This window comes from Stegostoma tigrinum, chromosome 36 (genome assembly GCF_030684315.1).
Source record: "Stegostoma tigrinum isolate sSteTig4 chromosome 36, sSteTig4.hap1, whole genome shotgun sequence".
Lineage (NCBI taxonomy): Eukaryota > Metazoa > Chordata > Chondrichthyes > Orectolobiformes > Stegostomatidae > Stegostoma > Stegostoma tigrinum.
Window position 1 is genome coordinate 26212856 of NC_081389.1, and position 19179 is coordinate 26232034.

Here is a 19179-nt window from a genome sequence, read left to right on the forward strand (position 1 = left end):
GGCAGGAAAACAGGCAAGAGACCATTGTTACCTTCTTTCAGTCGCACCTACCATATTCAAGCACCTTTTGGGGCAGTTGCAGGCTCTCCTTGGGATTAAGGATAAAAACACCACGGGCAGAAATCCCAAGCCCATTCGCTGCCAGCCAGAGGACAGCATTGCTTCTTACAAGCAATGGGAGTGGTTGTTCTGCTGATAATAATCTCACCAGAAGCTCAGGAACCCAGGCCACACAGGCTGGGAGCACTTGGGAAGGCACTTGCTGGCTGTGGGAAAGTACAGGGACTAGGGGCAACTCTCAATGGTTCCCCCTTCCCAATCTTGCAGACTTCAGTAATTAGGGACTTCTACCCCTCCCTGCTGCTGATTGAATACTGATTGCTGTGGGATTAGGCATTTAAATGGGCATTAACTGCATGCGCAAAGACCTTAATTAGGGTCAGCCTGCCTGTCCTCCCATCATTGAGGAAGGTGCGGTGAGTCTGTATACTAACACCCTCCCACCCATTAAATGTCCTTCAACCTCAACCTCTTATTAGTTCAGTAATAATCTCCAATGTCTCTCCAAGCCACACTGTTCTCTGATTGCTGCTCAGTGACTCCTCACTCCTTCCTTAATTATTGGTGATCTCACTGAGAAATAGTTGCCGACCTTTACCTGCAGTGACAGATTAACATTGTCTATTCCTGATAACATTGGCTTTTCCTGATGACAATAAAAAGAAACTGCTCTGTGAGATGACTAGACTTTACTCTTTGTTTGTTAATTTATTTCCCTGTGTCTTCCTGCAGCCAAAAGCTCTGAAACTTCTGGGAATGGAGGTGAGTGATGTTTGAAGAACTCTTGATGTTGTGTTTTTGATGTACATTTGGTTTTTGATTTCCTCTTGATCCTTGGTACATTCTGTTTCTCCCTGCCAAACTTGTCTTCCCCCAAGGAGCCATTCTTACTCCATCCCCTGCAGATGTCTTCAGTGTTTGCCCTTTCTAACCCTTCACATTGAGAGTGAGCATTTGCATCACTTGCTTTATCCAACAAGACTGACCCTTAATCAAAGGTGATCATTTCTCAGTTTCCTGTGACTGAATGGAATCCTCTGATGCCACCGCTCTCGCTAACACCTGAAGAAGGAGCAAGATCTCAAAGCTTGTGTTTTCAAATAAACCTGTTGGATTATAAGCTGGTGTCATGTGAATTCTCACCTTTTCTACCCCGAGTCCAACACTGACACCTCCACATATTCTCTTTAACAGAGTAAGGTATACAATAACATGGGTATTGAGTGTAACGCTGTGTATACTGGGGCAATTACACAGCTACTACAGTAATTGCCTGTATATCAGATGATTCCATGTGGTTACAGGGAATTGAAGGGTGCGACGTAGTAACGCTATGTAACAATGTCCATGTAACGTGGTAACTGTGTCACTTATAGGTCTGTAATGATGTGTACAGGCAGACACACGTGATAGGGAGGATACACATGATAATGAGGTTACAGTTACAGCGCTGTGCTCCAATTACTTTCTGTTGACACTGCGCTCCCAATAAGTCAGATGGAGGAAAAATAATCAGAAGAAAATCTCATGAAATTCATGCTTGCTTATTCCCAATGCCACCTGTCCCATGTGACTTTCAACAATCAACATTGGTCCCAATTTCATTACCCTCTCCCCAGCATGTCTCCGGGCCCCTCTCCGAAGCAGAGAGGCAGTTGGGAAGGTAAGTGACCGTTATTTAAGCATTTACCTCGAAGCCCCAGGTCCTACACAGTAGGGCTTCCCTCCCTCCTCCTCTAACCTAATTAAGAGTCCACAGACTCGCAGCAGGAAGAGCGGGAGCGTCGATCAGAGGCCTACAGGTGGGTGAGTCTCTTCTTTAAAGATTAGCAAATATCTACCTTGACTGGCAGAGTCCTCCATTCCTGTTCCAGCAGCAGGAAGAGCAGGACCTCTAGCCGAGAAGGACTCTCATGTGTTGTTAAGGTAAGGCTTTTCAATTTATATCCTTGTGTATTGTGTAACTGATTAAAAGTTTAATTGCTTAATTGAAAAAGACCGTAGCAGAGAAGTACTAGAAGTTATTTTAATATGTAAATTGTAAAAGTTAACTAAATAAGTAGTATGGCTGGACAGGTGATGTGCTGTAGCTGTATGCTACGGGAGCTGGCTGATCCCATTGCGAACCGCAGCGACCACATCTGCAGCAAGTGTTGGTGGCTGGAAGAACTCCGGATCAGAGTAAATGATCTAGAATCTGAGCTTCAAACTCTGCAGCACATCCAGGAGGGGGAGAGCTACCTGGACACTTTGTTTCAGGAGACAGTCACACCCGGTAGATTAAGTTCAGGGACAACAAAGAAACAAAGAAACCTACAGCACTTCTGCCCTCCAAGCCTGCGCTGATCAAGATCCTCTGTCTAACCTGTCATCTATTTTCTAACAGTCTGTGTCCATTTGCCCCCTGCCCATCCATGTACCTGTCCAAATATATCTTAAAAGATGCTATCGTGTCTGCATCTACCACGTCCGCTGGCAACGCATTCCAGGCACCCACCACCCTCTGTGTAAAGAACTTTCCACAACAGGGTGTGACTGTAAGTGATAACAAAGTGTGGAGCTGGATGAACACAGCAGGCCAAGCAGCATCTTAGGAGCACAAAAGCTAACGAAGGGTCTAGACCCTTCATTAGAAAAGGGGGATAGGGTGAGGATTCTGAAATAAATAGGGTTAGAGGGGGAGGCGGACTGAAGATGGATACAGGAGAGGATAGATGGAGAGGAGAGTATGGGTGGGGAGGTAGGGAGGGAATAGTCTGGGGAGGACGGACAGGTCAAGGGGGCGGGATGAGGTTATTGGGTAGGAAATGGAGGTGCAGCTTGAGGTGGGAGGAGGGGATAGGTGAGAGGAAGAACAGGTTAAGGAGGTGGGGATGAGCTTGGCTGGTTTTGGGATGCGGTGGGAGGAGGTGACTGTAAGTGAGGCAGATAGCGGGATTCTGAGTTTAGGGGTGCAGGAGCCTCAGCCCTTGACCATGAGCAACAGGTACGAGATTTTTGCTCCCTGTACAGATGAGGGAAAGGACTGTGGACAGGATGAGCCAGCTGACCACGGCACCATGGCTCAGAAGGTCATTCAAGAGGGGGGAGCAAAAAGACAGGTAGTTGTTATAGGGAATTCTATAATTAGGGGGACAGATAGTATCCGATGCAAGCCGGATCAGGAGTCCCGCATGGTGTGTTGCCTCCCCGGTGCCAGGGTGCGGGACATCTCCGACCGGGTTGAAAGGATATTGGAGCGTGAGGGGGAGGATCCAGTTGTTGTGGTCCATGTTGGAACTAACGACATGGGCAAAGCTCGGGTAGAGGACCTGTTCAGGGATTATGAAACACTAGGAAAGAAATTGAAGTACAGGTCCCCAAGGGTCATAATCTCCGGATTACTGCCCAAGCCACGTGCCAATTGGCATAGGGAAAAGAAAGTTAGGGAAGTAAACACGTGGCTAGGGGATTGGTGTGGGAAAGAGGGATTCCATTTCATGGGGCATTGGCATCAGTTTTGGAACGGGGGGATCTGTACTGTTGGGACGGTCTCCACCTGAACCGATCTGGAGCCAGTGTTCTAGCGAAAAGGATAAATAAGGTGGTCAGTAGGACTTTAAACTCGTGAGTTGGGGGGAAGGCAAAGTGAAAGAGACAGGGAGTGTGGAGTTAAATGGAAAGATAAGCAACAGGATAGCATGTGTACAGGTGGATTTAAGCTCGAGGCAGACTAGGAATACAGCAAAAAGGAAGGATAACTTAAGACATCTTGGGATTTCCAACCTCTCTAATAATGATAAGAAAGCTAGCATTAAGACACTTTATCTAATTGCTCGTAGTATTCGCAACAAAGTAGATGAATTAACAGCACAAATCCTCTTGAATGATTATGATGTGGTAGGCATCACAGAGACTTGGTTGCAGGGAGCTCAGGACTGGCAGTTAAACATCCAAGGATTCACAACATATCGAAAAGACAGGGAGGTAGGCCTCGTTAGTTAAGAATGGAATTAAATCTATGGCACTGAATGACACAGGGTCAGAGGATGTGGAGTCTGTGTGGGTGGAATTGAGGAACCACAATGGCAAAAAAACTATAATGGGAGTTATGTACAGACCTCCTAACAGTGATCAGGACCAGGGGCGCAAGATGCACCGAGAAATAGATAGGGCATGTCAGAAAGGCAAGGTCAAGGTGATCATGGGGACTTCAATATGCAGGTGGATTGGGTGAATAATGTTGCCGGTGGATCCAAAGAAAGAGAATTCATGGAACGGTTATAGGATGGCTTTTTGGAACAGCTTGTGATGGAGCCCACAAGGGAGCATGCTATTCTGGACTTAGTGCGATATAATGAGCCAGACTTTATAAAAGACCTTAAAGTAAGGGAACACTTAGGAGGCAGCGATCATAATATGGTAGAGTTCAGTCTGCAGTTTGAAAGAGAGAAGGCAAAATCGGATGTAATGGTGTTACAGTTAAATAAAGTTAATTACAGGGGCATGAGAGAGGAATTGACGAAAATTGACTGGAAGCAGAGCCTAGCGGGGAAGACAGTAGAGTAACAATGGCAGGAGTTTCTGGGTGTAATTGAGGACACAGTACAGAGGTTCATCCCACAGAAAAGAGAGATTATCCAGGGTGGGATGAGACAGCCATGGCTGACAAAGGAAGTCAGGAAATATATCAAAGAAAAAGAGCCAGCCTATAAAGTGGCCAAGAGCACTGGGAAATCAGAAGATTGGGAAGGCTACAAAAACATACAAATGATAACAAAGAGAGGAATAAGGAAGGAGAAGATCAAATATGAAGGTCGGATAGCTAATAATATTAGAAATAATAGTAAAAGCTTCTTTCAATACATAAGAAACAAACGAGAGGCAAAAGTAGACATTGGGCTGCTCCAAATTGATGCTGGAAGGCTAGTGATGGGGGATAAGGAAATAGGTGAAGGACTTAAGTACTTTGTGTCAGTCTTCACAGTGGAAGACATGAGTAGTATGCCAACAATTAGGGAGAGCCAGGGGGCAGAGTTGAGTATGGTAGGCATTACAAAAGAGAAAGTGCTAGAAAAGCTAAAGGGTCTCAAAATTGATAAATCTCCTGGCCCCGATGGGCTATATCCTAGAGTTCTGAGGGAGGTGGCTGAGGAAATAGCAGAGGCTTTGGCTGTGATTTTTCAAAAGTCACTGGAGTCAGGGAAAGTCCCAGATGATTGGAAAATTGCTGTTGTAACCCCCTTGCTTAAAGGATCAAGGCAAAAGATGGGAAATTATAGGCTGATTAGCCTAACCTCGATAGTTGGTAAAATTCTTGAATCCATTGTCGAGGATGAGATTTCTAAATTCCTGGAAGTACAGGTTCAGATTAGAACAAGTCAGCATGGATTTAGTAAGGGGACGTCGTGCCTGACAAACCTGTTAGAATTCTTTGAAGAGGTAACAAAAATGCTAGACCAGAGAAACCCAGTGGATGTTATCCATCTAGACTTCCAAAAGGCCTTTGATACGGTGCCTCACGGGAGACTGCTGAGCAAGGTGAGGGCCCATGGTGTTTGAGGTGAGCTACTGGCTAGGATTGAGGATTGGCTGTCTGACAGAAGGCAGAGAGTTGGGATAAAAGCCTCTTTTTCGGAATGGCAACCGGTGACGAGTGGCGTCCCGCAGGGTTCAGTGTTGGGGCCACAGCTGTTCACCTTATATATTACTGATCTGGATGAAGGGACCAGGGGCATTCTGGCGAAGTTTGCCGATGATACGAAGATAGGTGGACAGGCAGGTAGTACTGAGGAGGTGAGGAAGCTGCAGAAATATTTAGACAGGTTAGGACAGTGGTCCAGGAAATGGCTGATGAAATTCAATGTGAGTAAATGTGAGGTTTTGCACTTTGGAAAAAAGAATACAGGCATAGACTATTTTCTAAATGGTGAGAAAATTCGTAAAGCAGAAGTACAAAGGGATTTGGGAGCGTAGGTCCAGGATTCTCTAAAAGTTAACTTGCAGGTAGAGTCCGTAATTAAGAAAGCGAATGTAATGTTGTCGTTTATCTCAACAGGGTTGGAATATAAAAGCAGTGATGTGCTCCTGAGGCTTTATAAAGCTCTAGTTAGGCCCCATTTAGAATACTGTGTCCAATTTTGGGTCCCACACCTCAGGAAGGACATACTAGCCCTGGAGCGTGTCCAGTGGAGATTCACACGGATAATCCCTGGAATAATAGGTTTAACGTACGATGAACGGCTAAGGATCCTGGGATTGTATTCATTAGAGTTTAGAAGGTTGAGGGGAGATCTAATAGAAACTTACAAGATAATGTATGGTTTAGAAGGGGTGGACGCTGGGAAGTTGTTTCCGTTAGCCGGGGAGACTAGGACCTGTGGGTACAGCCTTAAAATTAGAGGGGGTAAATTTAAAACTGAAATGAGACGACATTTCTTCAGCCAGAGAGTGGTGGGCTTGTGGAATTCATTGCCGCAGAGTGCAGTGGAGGCTGGGACATTGGATGCCTTCAAGGCAGGGATCGACAAATTCTTGATCTCACAAGGAATCCAGGGCTACGGGGAGAGTGCAGGGAAGTGGAGTTGAAATGCCCATCAGCCATAATTTAAATGGCGGAGTGGACTTGATAGGCCGAATGGCCTTACTTCCACTCCTATGTCTTATGGTCTTATGTATTGCACAGTCCACTCCCAGATACAAGGTTCTCCGTCCTGTGTACAGGGGTCCAGGGTATTCTGATTGCACCACATGGAATCTGATCTTTAATAAAACATCAGCAGCACCCTGCCCTGGTTCTCCATCTTGTGACTGTCAGTGTGTGTTACACAATACACAGAAACAGGGTTAATGTTTTGAGTCCAGTAACCTTTCTTCTAAACAGTTATGAAGACTCAAAACCTTAACTCTGTTTCCTTCCACAGATGCTGCCAGACCTGCTGAGTTTCTCCAGTAATTTCTGTTCTGTTTCTTTCAGGTTTCCAGCATTAACAGTTCCTTGTTTTATTTTACTTTACTCATCATGCTAAAGTAATTAAATCCAAAGCTGGCATTTTGTACACACTGTAGCCCATTGAGTTCTCCCAAATCTGCACTTTTCCCCAATATCACTTTTATTTTCTTTATCATTTTTATTTTCCAAGGAGAGGATGAAAGTAACTTGATGTGACAATTAATTTTTGAATCAAACAGATGTTTGCAGTTTTGAGATGAGCCTGGTCTCAGGTAATCCTTGTGCTTGCGAGCTCTTGGTTTCTCTCTTTCATGTGATCTGGCATCATGGGAAGTGCTGGTGAATGAGAGATTTATTGGTGCGAAAGGATATTTGCTGTGTGCTTTTAACCCTGCTTGTGACCTGTCCCAGGATGATGAACCACCCTCAAAATCCAAGAGGAAGAAGAAAAAGAAGAAGAAGGAAGAAGAGATTGACATTGATGAGGATGACCCAACCATTGGCCGATTCACCCATCCGTTCCATGAGCTGCTGGTGTGGGCTGTATTGATGAAACGGCAGAGAATGGCGTTGTTTTTTTGGCAGCATGGTGAAGAAGCTCTGGCCAAGGCCCTTGTCGCTTGCAAGCTTTACAAAGCCATGTCAAACGAGTGTTCTGGCAGTGAGCTCGTGGATGACATCTCGCAGGACCTGGACAACAACTCAAAGTCAGTTCCCCTTCCTTTTTATCCCACACTCAATTCTCTTTGCATTTTTCAAATGCACTCTCCTGTTCTTCTCTAAAATGCAGTTACTTCTTTGCAGCCTATTAAAAATACAATCAACAGAATTAAAGCTAAAATTGATCAAGGACCTGTGAGCTGTTCAGTTACATGTCTGTGTCTTCCTTTGTCCTCTCTCACTGCTTCTCTTTTTTGAAGGGATTTTGGGCAGCTTGCTGTCGACTTGTTAGACCAATCATACAAACATGATGAGCAGGTGGCAATGAAACTGCTGACATATGAACTGAAAAACTGGAGCAATTCAACCTGCCTGAAACTGGCAGTGACTGCAAAACACCGCGACTTCATCGCACACACTTGTAGCCAGATGCTACTGACTGATATGTGGATGGGGCGGCTTCATATGCGGAAAAATCCTGGCCTTAAGGTGCAATTCTCAGATTACTGCTTCAATCGCAAAATATAAATGCAAACCCATTCATCTTTTTATAATTATAATCATAATATCTTCTCATTTATCTTTATGATTCTGTTACCATGATGCATCTTTAAAAATCTTCTATTGCTCAATGAATGCAATTCTCTTTCATGCCCCCTGCATGTGGGTGTGACTGTTTAGCCCAGTATTTATTGCCTCTCCCTAATAACAGATGCTAACACATTGCTGTGGTTTTGGAGTATCATATACACCCGGCCAGTTAAAGAAAGCATCCTTTCTTTTCCAAAGCGCATTACTGAAGACCAAGCAGTGACTCGGAGACCGTTTTGTAGAGCATCCGCACTCTTGTGCGTGACAAATGACAACACCTCCCAGTCACTGAACATTTTAACTCTCCCTCCCACTCCCTGGGTGACCTGTCCATCCTGGATCTTCTCCAGTGTCACAATGAAACCGCCTGCAAACTAGAGAAGCAGCGCCTCATATTACACCTCAGGAGCCTACAGCCCGATGGCCTAAACACCAGTTTTAAAATCTCTCCACTGCCCAGCCTGATCCCATGTCCAACCCTCCCTCTCATTCCCACCTCCTTGACCTGAAATAGCCTGTCCATCTTCTCTCCCACCTATCTGCCCCATCCATCTCAATGACCAATCGCCATCAGTTCCTACCTGCACTCACCTATCACTATCCCACCAATCTTCCTCAATCCCATCCATCCTGTCTATTTATTTCAGAGCTCCCTCCCCCTTTCCCATTTCTGAAGAAGTGTCCCGACCCAAAACATCAACTTTCCTGCTCCCCTGATGCTGCCTGGCCTGCTGCGTTCCTCCAGCTCCACACTGTTATTACTGAAGACAATGGGTTTTTACAACAATCAACAATGATTATAATGGATGTGAGTTTGCTCGCTGAGCTGGAAGGTTAGTTTTCAGACGTTTCGTCACCATTCTAGGTAACATCATCAGTGAGCCTCCAGTGAAGCACTGGTGTTATGTCCTGCTTTCTATTTATCTGTTTAGGCTTCCTTGGGTTGGTGGTGTCATTTCCTGCATCGGTGATGTCATTTCCTGTTCTTTTTCTCAGAGGGTGGTAGATTGATTTGGAGCCAATGTGTTTGTTGATGGAGTTCCGGTTGGAAAGCCATGCTTCTAGGAATTCTCGTGCGTGTCTCTGTTTGTTTGGCTTGTCCTAGGATGGATGTGTTGTCCCAATCAAAGTGGTGTCCTTCCTTATCTGTATGTGAGGATACGAGTGATAGTGGGTCATGTCGTTTTGTGGCTAGTTGATGTTCATGTATCCTGGTGGCTAGCTTCCTGCCAGTTTGTCCAATGTAGTGTTTGTCACAGTTCTTGCAAGGTATTTTGTAGATGACGTTCGTTTTATTTGTTGTCTGTATAGGGTCTTTTAAGTTCATTAGCTGCTGTTTTAGTGTGTTGGTGGGTTTGTGGGCTACCCTGATGCCAAGGGGTCCGAGTAGTCTGGCAGTCATTTCGGAAATGTCTTTGATGTAGGGGAGAGTGGTTATGGTTTATGAGCCCGTTTTGTTTGTTTGTTTGGGTTTGTTGCTGAGAAATCAGCGGACTGTGTTCATAGGGTACCCGAGCAAACCCAAACGAACGTCATCTACAAAATACCTTGCAAGAACTGTGACAAACACTACATTGGACAACCTGGCAGGAAGCTAGCCACCAGGATACATGAACATCAACTAGCCACAAAACGACATGACCCACTATCACTCGTATCCTCACATACAGATAAGGAAGGACACCACTTTGATTGGGACAACACATCCATCCTAGGACAAGCCAAACAGAGACATGCACGAGAATTCCTAGAAGCATGGCATTCCAACCGGAACTCCATCAACAAACACATTGACTTGGAGCCAATCTACCATCCCCTGAGAAAAAGAACAGGAAATGATATCACCAACCCAAGGAAACCTAACCAGACAAATAGAAAGCGGGACATAACACCAGCGCTTCGTCGGAGGCTCACTGATGATGTTACCTAGAATGGTGACGAAACGTCTGAAAACTAACCTTCCAGCTCAGCGAGCAAACTCGCATCCAGAACCTCAACCTGAGCTACAAATGATTATAATGCTATTATGTCTTAGCAGTTTGTTCCTGATTTTTTTAAAATTCAAATTTGACCGTCTGGCATTTGAACCCAATCCTCAGAACATTGAGTTTTTGAATTATTGTCCAGTGCCATTGCTATTCCACCACTATTTCCCCAAATTATTGCTGTTGTTGTATTTCATTGTGCATGATTGGGCTCTGGCATTTCTTCGATTACAATCAGTGACTCCTCTTCAACGTGACATACTTGTCTGTAAAGTACTTCATGACATCCTGGAGAAATGGCAAGTGTGATATAGAAAAAAAGTGTTTCTATTTTTCCAGCACATTATCCACACGATGACATTTGTCAAGGGGTTGTTAGTGTAGCAAATGCAGTTAAACTGCAATGTGAGATGTTATGCATTGTTCAAATGTTTCCATGTTCCCTGCAGTATCTTTATTTTGATCTAACTGCCTACATTATAATCATAAATGGTTATAAAATGCAACAAATCAGGCCTGTGGTCACTTTTCATCCTGAATCTACTTTACTAACACGTGATTTTGATCTCCTGTCAGATTATGTTGGGAATCATATTCCCACCAGCCATTCTCTTCATGGAGTTTAAAAGTAGTGATGATTTATCGTATGAAGCAACTGGAGACAATGAACAGGGGAAAGAGAAGGAGGAAGACAATGTAAGTGGGCCAGAAGGGGGTGGAATGGGGCACAGGATGACACTTGGTTGGGGGGTGCGCAGGAGGTCAGTTGGGATGAGGGCATAATCCATGAGGTTTAACCTTAAAAAAACTAAAACAGGAAATATCAGAGACTGAGCAAGTGAATGATATGCTCAGTGTGGGACTGAACTATGATGAATAGCAGTATGTTGTCTGGTTTGGGCGCTGACCGTGTACGGTGTCCGGTGCGGGGCGCTGACCGTGTACGATGTCCGGTATGAAATTCTATTCTTGTTATTTCAGGATGCAAACACTGAGGCTGTTTCAAGAAAAGGAGATGAAGAAGATGGGATGGAAAATCACAGAAGCATCCCGATTGGAAGAAAGATTTATGAGTTCTACAATGCACCAATTGTTAAATTCTGGTTCCATACGGTAAATGCCAGCTTTAAATGTAGAGCTATAGAGTCATACAACACAAAAACAGACCCCTTGATCCAACTGGGCCATTCCAACCATGATCACAAAGTAAACTAGTCCCACCTACCTGTGTTTGGACCATATACCACCAAACATTTCTTATTCAAGTACTTATCTAAACACCTTTATAAAAGTTGTAGCTGACCCACATTCACCACTTCCTGCGGAACTTCATTCCACGCATGAACCACTCTTGTGTAAAGAAAATTGCTCCTCATGACTTTTTTAGATCCCTCTCTCCTCTCACCTTAAAAATACACCCCCTAATCTTGAAATCCCCCCACCCTAAGGAAAAGACAACTCCCACTCTGCTTATCTATACTCCTCATGATTTTATAAACCTCTATAAGGTTACCCCTCAAACTCTTACGTTCCAGTGAAAAAAGTCGCAGGCAATGCAGTCTATTTTTACAACTCTGGCCCTCTAATCCCAGCATCATCCCGGTAAATCTCTTCTGAACCCTCTCCAGCTTAATCATATCCTTCCTATAACTGGGTGACTTAAATTGGACACACTACTCCAGAAGAGGCCTCACCAACATCCTGTACAAAAACGACATAATGTCCCAACTCCCATACTCAAAAGTCTGCGCAATGAAGACAAGCATGCTAAACCCCTTCGTAACCACCCTGTCTACATGTCATGCAAACTTTAAAGAATTATGTACCTTATGTACCTGCAAAACTGTCCATGGCCCTACTTTTAATTATTGTCTTCATTAACAGATGACGGTATTGCTGGCTAGGCAGCATTTATTGCCCATCCCTAGTTGCCCAGAGGGCAGTTGAGAGTCAACCACATTGCTGTGGGTCTGGAGTCACATGCAGGCCTGACCAGGTAAAGATGGCAGTTTCCTTCCCTAAAGGACATTAGAGAACCAGAAGGGTTTTTCCCAACAATTGACAATGGATTCACGGTCATCATTAGATTCTTAATTCCAGACATTTTATTGAATTCAAATTCCACCATCTGTCATGGTGGGATTTGAACCTGGATAACAGAATGTTATCCGGGTCGCTAGATTAACAGTCCCGTGAGAATATCACTAGGCCGTTGCCTCCCCTATGAGTGTATAGGTCTTGCCTTAATTTGTTTACCAAAGTGCAATATCTCGCATTTATCCAAATTTAAACTCCATCTGCCACTCTTCAGCTCATTGACCCAATTGATCAAGATCTCTTTGTAATCTTAGATAACCTCATTCACTATCCACTATACCGCTAATCTTGGTGTCATCCACCATCTTAATATCCATGCCTTCTGTATTCTCATCAAAATCATTTATATAAATGACAAACAAAAGTGGACCCAGCACCAATCCCCCAAGCACGTTGCTGGCCATAAGCCTCCAGTTCGGAAAACAGCTCTCCACCATCACGCTGTCTCCTGCCATTAAGCTAATGTTGTATCCAATTGGCAAGCTCACCCCAAATCCCATGTGACCTCATTTTACTAACTTTAGTAGACTATGCGGAACCTTGTCAAAGGCTTTAATAAAGTCCATGTAAACAATGCCTACTGCTCTGACCTCATCAATCTTCTTGGTTACTTCCTCAAAAAAACTCAACCAAGTTTGTGAGGCGTGATTTCTCTCACACAAAACCATGCTGACTATCCCTAATCATTCCTTGCCTCTCCAAATGCATATAAATTCTATCTTTCAGAATCACTTCCAACAACTTACCCACCACTGAAGTCTGACTTTGAGGCCTGTAGTTCCCAGTCTTCCCCATACACCCCTTCTTAACCAAAAACAACATTAGCCTCCCTCCAGGCATTCGGCACCTCACCCATTTTTATAGATGATACAAATACTTCCACAAGGGACCCTGCCATTTCCTCCCTAACATCCAACAATGTCCTAGGATACACTTGATCAAGTCCCAGAGACTTATCCACCTTTACATTTTCTAAGACCTCTAGCACCTCTTTTTCTCTAATGTGAACTGTTTTCAAAACATCAATATTTATTTCCCTGAGTTCTCTAACTTCCATTCCTTTCTCCACAGCGAAAACTGATGCAACATAATTATTTAATCATTCAGTGCAAAGACAACCTCTTTGACCTTTTAAGGAGCCCTCCTCTCTCTCTAATTGCTGTCTTGCTCTTAATGTACTTTTGGAATCTCTTTGGATTATCCTTAACCTTATTTGCCAAGGTTTTCTGATATCCCCTCTTTATCTTCCTGATCTCTCCTTTAAAAATGTTCCTACACCCTAAACTGTTCAAGCAATTCATTTGAACTCAATTGTTTATGTCTAATATATGATTCCTTTTTATTCTTGACGAGAACCTCAATATCTTTATTCAAACGTTGTTCTCTAATCCTACCAGCCTTACCTTTCACTCTAACAGGTGCATAATGAGTCTGAACTTTTGTAATCACATTTTGAAAGCCTCCCAATTATTAGATGTCCTTTTATCTGTGAATAGTCTAATCCGATAAATATTTGGAAGTTCTTGTCTCATTCCATTAAAAATTGCCTTACTCCAATTAAAAACTTTAATTTTCATGTAAGGCTTATCCTTTTCCATAACTACTTTAAAGCAACTAGAATTATGATCACTAGACCCAGTGTTCCCCAACTGTCGTTTGTCACTTGCCCTGTCTTATAACCCAAGAGAAGATCTAGGTTTGCTACTTTTCTCATGGGAATATTTATATATTGATAAAGAAAAATTTCTTGAATTATTCACCATCCAAACCTTTAACAATGTGGTAGCCCCAGTCAATGTTTAGAAAATTAAAATCCTATATTACAACCTTATTATTCTTATATATACATCTGAGGCCTGTCTATGTATGTGTTGCTCAATTTCTCTGTGATTATTGGGAGGTCTATAGTACAAGCCCGTTAAAGTGATCATTCCTTTTTCATTTCTACTTTCAACCATATATTTTCACAGGAGAATTTTTGAGGAATATCTTTTAAAGTAACAGCAGGAATGTTTTCCTTAATCAAAAACACCACTTCCCCTCCTCTCCTGCCCTCCCTTTCTATTCCATTGCGTCTGAAACCCAGAGCATTGAACTGATAGTGCTGTCCATCCCTCAGCCAAGCTTCTGTAATAGCTATGATGTCCCATTCCGTGTTCTCGGACATGCTTCATCAGCCTTATTGTGAGGCCCCTTGTATTGAAGTAAGTGCAGTTTAATTCTTCAGAATTATTTTGTTCTCTGACTTGCTCTTGTCTGTCTCTTCTAATTAACTTGATCTTTTCAGATTCAAAACCGTCTTCATCTATCTATTTATCCTTCCCCACCCCTCTCTCATAGTTTACAATCTCCTTTAATATTCCTGCTAGGATATTGGTCCCTTTCCAGCGCAGGTGAAACCTATCCATTTTGATCAGGTCTTTTCTGCCCCAGAAGAGATCAGTGACCCAAAAATGCAAATCCTTGAACATTACACCACCTCTTCAGCCATTGATTTATCTCCTTTTATTCTTTCCCTCATTTTGAGCTTGGCACCAGGTATAAACCAGAGATTACTACTTCTGAGGGTCTGACATTTAATCTTCCACCTAGCCTTGTCTATTCACTCTGTACAGCCTTAATCTTTTCCATGACTGTCACTACCTACCAATGCGTACAATAACTCCAGGTTTTTCATGCACCCCACTTTAACAATTTGCTTCAGACATTTTAATCTGACACCAGGAAAGCAACATATCATCCTAGGTTCACACTGACTGCCACAGAAACTTCTGCCTGTAACCTCGACAGGGGAGTCCCCTAAAACAATTATTCTTTTAGATTTTGTCAAACCCCACCTAACATAAGATACATTCTTAGTACCCACGGTCTGACTGTCCCTTCTATTTTCCTCTAGGAGACTATCCTATTCAACAGTACCCAAAACTGAGTATCTGTTTGAGGGAGGAATAGCCATAGGACACTTCTGAACTACCTTCTTACTTTTTCTGGCAGTCACCCATCAACCTGACTGATCCTGCTGTGTAACCATTTCTCTAGACCTATTAGCCATGAGGTAGTGGTAATGTCACTGGACTAAGTAATCACAAACCTGAAGCCAATGTTCTCAATAGATGGGTTTGAATCCCACCATGGCAAGTAGTAAAATTTGAATTCAATAAAAAAATCAGATCTTAAAAAGACTCCTCTGTGGTGACCACTATTGTAAAAACCCATGTGGTTTATTAATGTCCTTTAGGGAAGGAAATCTGCCATTCTTAATTATTCTACAAAGAGCAATACAGCACAGAAACAGGCCCTTCGGCCCTCCAAGCCTGTGCTGCCACATTTTGCCCTTCCACACTAAAACTGTCTTCACTTACAGGATCTGTGTCCCTCTATTCCCTTCTATTCATGTATTCATCCAGCCACTTCCTGAACGCTGCTGTTGTGCCTGCTTCCACCACCACTTCTGGTAACGTGTTCCAGGCACTCACCATCCTTTGTGTGAAAAACATGTTCACACATCTCTTTCCTCCCTCTCACCTTGAGCCTGTGTCCACTAGTAATTGACCCCTCCACCCTGAGAAAAAAAGCCTCATACGTTCCACTCTATCCATGCCATTCACAATCTTATAAACTTCTATTAGATCACCCCTCAACCTTCTGCATTACAGGGAAAACAAATCCAGTTCAGCCAACATTCCTTCATAGCTAAAATCCCTCATACCAGGCAACATCCTGGTAAACCTTTTCTGTACCCTGTCCAAAGCATCCACATCCTTCTGGTAGTGTGGTGACCAGAACTATCTGCAATATTCTATGTATCAGAGATAATGGGAACTGCAGATGCTGGAGAATTCCAAGATAATAAAATGTGAGGCTGGATGAACACAGCAGGCCAAGCAGCATCTCAGGAGCACAAAAGCTGACGTTTCGGGCCTGGACCCTTCATCAGAGAGGGGGATGGGGAGAGGGAACTGGAATAAATAGGGAGAGAGGGGGAGGCGGACCGAAGATGGAGAGTAAAGAAGATAGGTGGAGAGAGTATAGGTGGGGAGGTAGGGAGGGGATAGGTCAGTCCAGGGAAGATGGACAGGTCAAGGAGGTGGGATGAGGTTAGTAGGTAGATGGGGGTGCGGCTTGGGGTGGGAGGAAGGGATGGGTGAGAGGAAGAACCGGTTAGGGAGGCAGAGACAGGTTGGACTCACCCATCCCTTCCTCCCACCCCAAGCCGCACCCCCATCTACCTACTAACCTCATCCCACCTCCTTGACCTGTCCGTCTTCCCTGGACTGACCTATCCCCTCCCTACCTCCCCACCTATACTCTCTCCACCTATCTTCTTTACTCTCCATCTTCGGTCCGCCTCCCCCTCTCTCCCTATTTATTCCAGTTCCCTCTCCCCATCCCCCTCTCTGATGAAGGGTCCAGGCCTGAAACGTCAGCTTTTGTGCTCCTGAGATGCTGCTTGGCCTGCTGTGTTCATCCAGCCTCATATTTTATTATCTTGCAATATTCTATGTGTAGCCTAACTTAAGTTCTAGCTGCAGCATAACTCATCTATCCTTCTAACCAATGCCCCTTTCAATGAAGGCAAGCATGCCATTGGCTTTTTTTTTATTGCCCTATCTACCTGCACTGTCACCTTCAACGATTTGTGGACCTGCGCACCCAGATCCCACTGAATATCGATACTCCAGGTTATGCCGTTCACTGTACAGTTTCCACCTGTACCTGACTTTCCAAAGTGCATCACCTCACATTTGTCTGGATTAAACTCCATCTGCCACTATTCTGCTCATGTCTCCAACTGGTATATATCCTGCTGTATCCTCTGAAAATGCTCCTCAGTATCCACAACTCCACCAATCTTTGTATCATCCACAAAGTTACTCATTAGACCAGCTACGTTTTCCTTCAAATCAGACCACAAACAGCAGAGGTCCCAGCACTGATTCCTGTGGAACATCACTAGTCACAGCTCTCCATTCCAAAAAGCATCCTTCCACCACTTCCCTGTGTCTCCCATGACTACACCCTGGCCTACATGTGACTCCACATCCACAGCGAGTGATCTACAGAGTCAACTGCCATCAGGGGAATTACCTGCGATGGCCAGCGATTCCCACATCTCATGAATGAATAAAAGACATTGAGAAAGGAGCAGAAAGTGGGTCATTCAGTCCCTTGAGCCTGCTGTACCATTCAATGTGATGATGGTTGATCTGCTTCAACCCCACTTTCCCACCTATTTTGTACACCTTTTGACTCTCTTGTTAGTTCAAGAAACGATCTAACTATGCTTTTAAAATATTAAATTACCCTGCCTTCCCAGCTATCTGGGGAAGAGAATTCTGCAGACTCAAATCCTCTGAGGAAAAAAATTTCTCCTCATCGCCATATTTTTAACTGTATGCCTTAGTCTCTCCCTTAAAAGGAAGCATCCTTTCAACATCCATCCTATCAACTCTGCTCCGAAACTTTTATGTTTCAATCAGGTGACTTCTCATTCTTCTGAATTCCAGAAGCCTCCCTTTCTCAAAGTTAAACTGGCTGGCCTGTAAGTGCTGGACTTATGCTCACAATCTTTTTGATTAAGGATGCAAATTATAATTACCCAGCCCTCTAGCATCTCTCTTGAGTGAAAGTTTATGACCAGTGCCCCTCCAGTTTCAACTTTCACTTCCTTCAATATCCTTGGTGTAATCATTTCAGTTTTTTTGTCAGTTTGAAGTACTGTCGGGCAATCCAGTAATTCCTCCTCATCAATCTTAAACCCTTCCAAGTATAGAATTTCCTCTTCTTTCATTGTGGCCTGAATAGGATCTACATCCTCCTCATTCTCTTCTTACCCTCCTTTCACTGTTGATGTGCCTAAAGAAGATTTAGGCATTACTTTACAGCTCGAATATGTTTTTTTATTTCCTCTTTGAACCTTTGAGTATTGTTTCTAATTGTATTCTCTACCCAAAAATGCCTGCCATAAGTACACTTTTAAGATAACAAAGTGTGAAGCTGGATGAACACAGCAGGCCCAGCAGCATCTCAGGAGCACAAAAGCTGACATTTCTGGCCTAGACCCTTCATCAGAGAGGGGGATGGCAATAAACAACTGCACCTCCCAGTCACAAACCATTTCCACTCCCCCTCCCATTCTTTGGATGACATGTCCATCATGGGCCTCCTGCAGTGCCACAACGATACCACCCGAAGGTTGCGGGAACAGCAACTCTTATTCCGCTTGGGAACCCTGCAGCCCAATGGTATCAATGTGGACTTCACCAGCTTCAAAATCTCCCCTTCCCCCACCGCATCCCAAAACCAGCCCAGTTCATCCCCTCCCCCCACTGCATCACACAACCAGCCCAGCTCTTCCCCCCCACCCACTGCATCCCAAAACCAGTCCAACCTGTCTCTGCCTCCCTAACCGGTTCTTCCTCTCACCCATCCCTTCCTCCCACCCCAAGCCGCACCTCCATCTCCTACCTACTAACCTCATCCCACCTCCTTGACCTGTCCGTCTTCCCTGGACTGACCTATCCCCTCCCTACCTCCCCACCTACACCCTCTCCACCTATCTTCTTTTCTCTCCATCTTCGGTCCGCCTCCCCCTCTCTCCCTATTTATTCCAGAACCCTCACCCCATCCCACTTTCTGATGAAGGGCCTAGGCCCGAAACGTCAGCTTTTGTGCTCCTGAGATGCTGCTTGGCCTGCTGTGTTCATCCAGCTCCACACTGTGTTATCCCGGAATCTCCAGCATCTGCAGTTCCCATTATCTCTCATAAGTACACTTTTACTTCTTTATTATGATTTCTATCTTCTTTCTCATCCAAGGAGTTCTAGATTGGTTTGCCCTTCCTTTCCCTTTTGA

At 44.1% G+C, this 19179-nt stretch overlaps 1 protein-coding gene across 1 annotated transcript in view; it reads left to right on the forward strand.

Moving 5' to 3' along the window:
* The window catches only part of LOC125446762 (transient receptor potential cation channel subfamily M member 1-like), a 186645-nt gene that overhangs the window by 135208 nt on the left and 32258 nt on the right, over positions 1-19179 (forward strand). The window contains exons 17-21 of the mRNA XM_059640140.1: positions 793-822; positions 7403-7698; positions 7912-8140; positions 10804-10923; positions 11209-11340. Coding sequence (XP_059496123.1) covers positions 793-822; positions 7403-7698; positions 7912-8140; positions 10804-10923; positions 11209-11340 — 807 coding nt within the window. The remainder of the gene's footprint in view (positions 1-792; positions 823-7402; positions 7699-7911; positions 8141-10803; positions 10924-11208; positions 11341-19179) is intronic.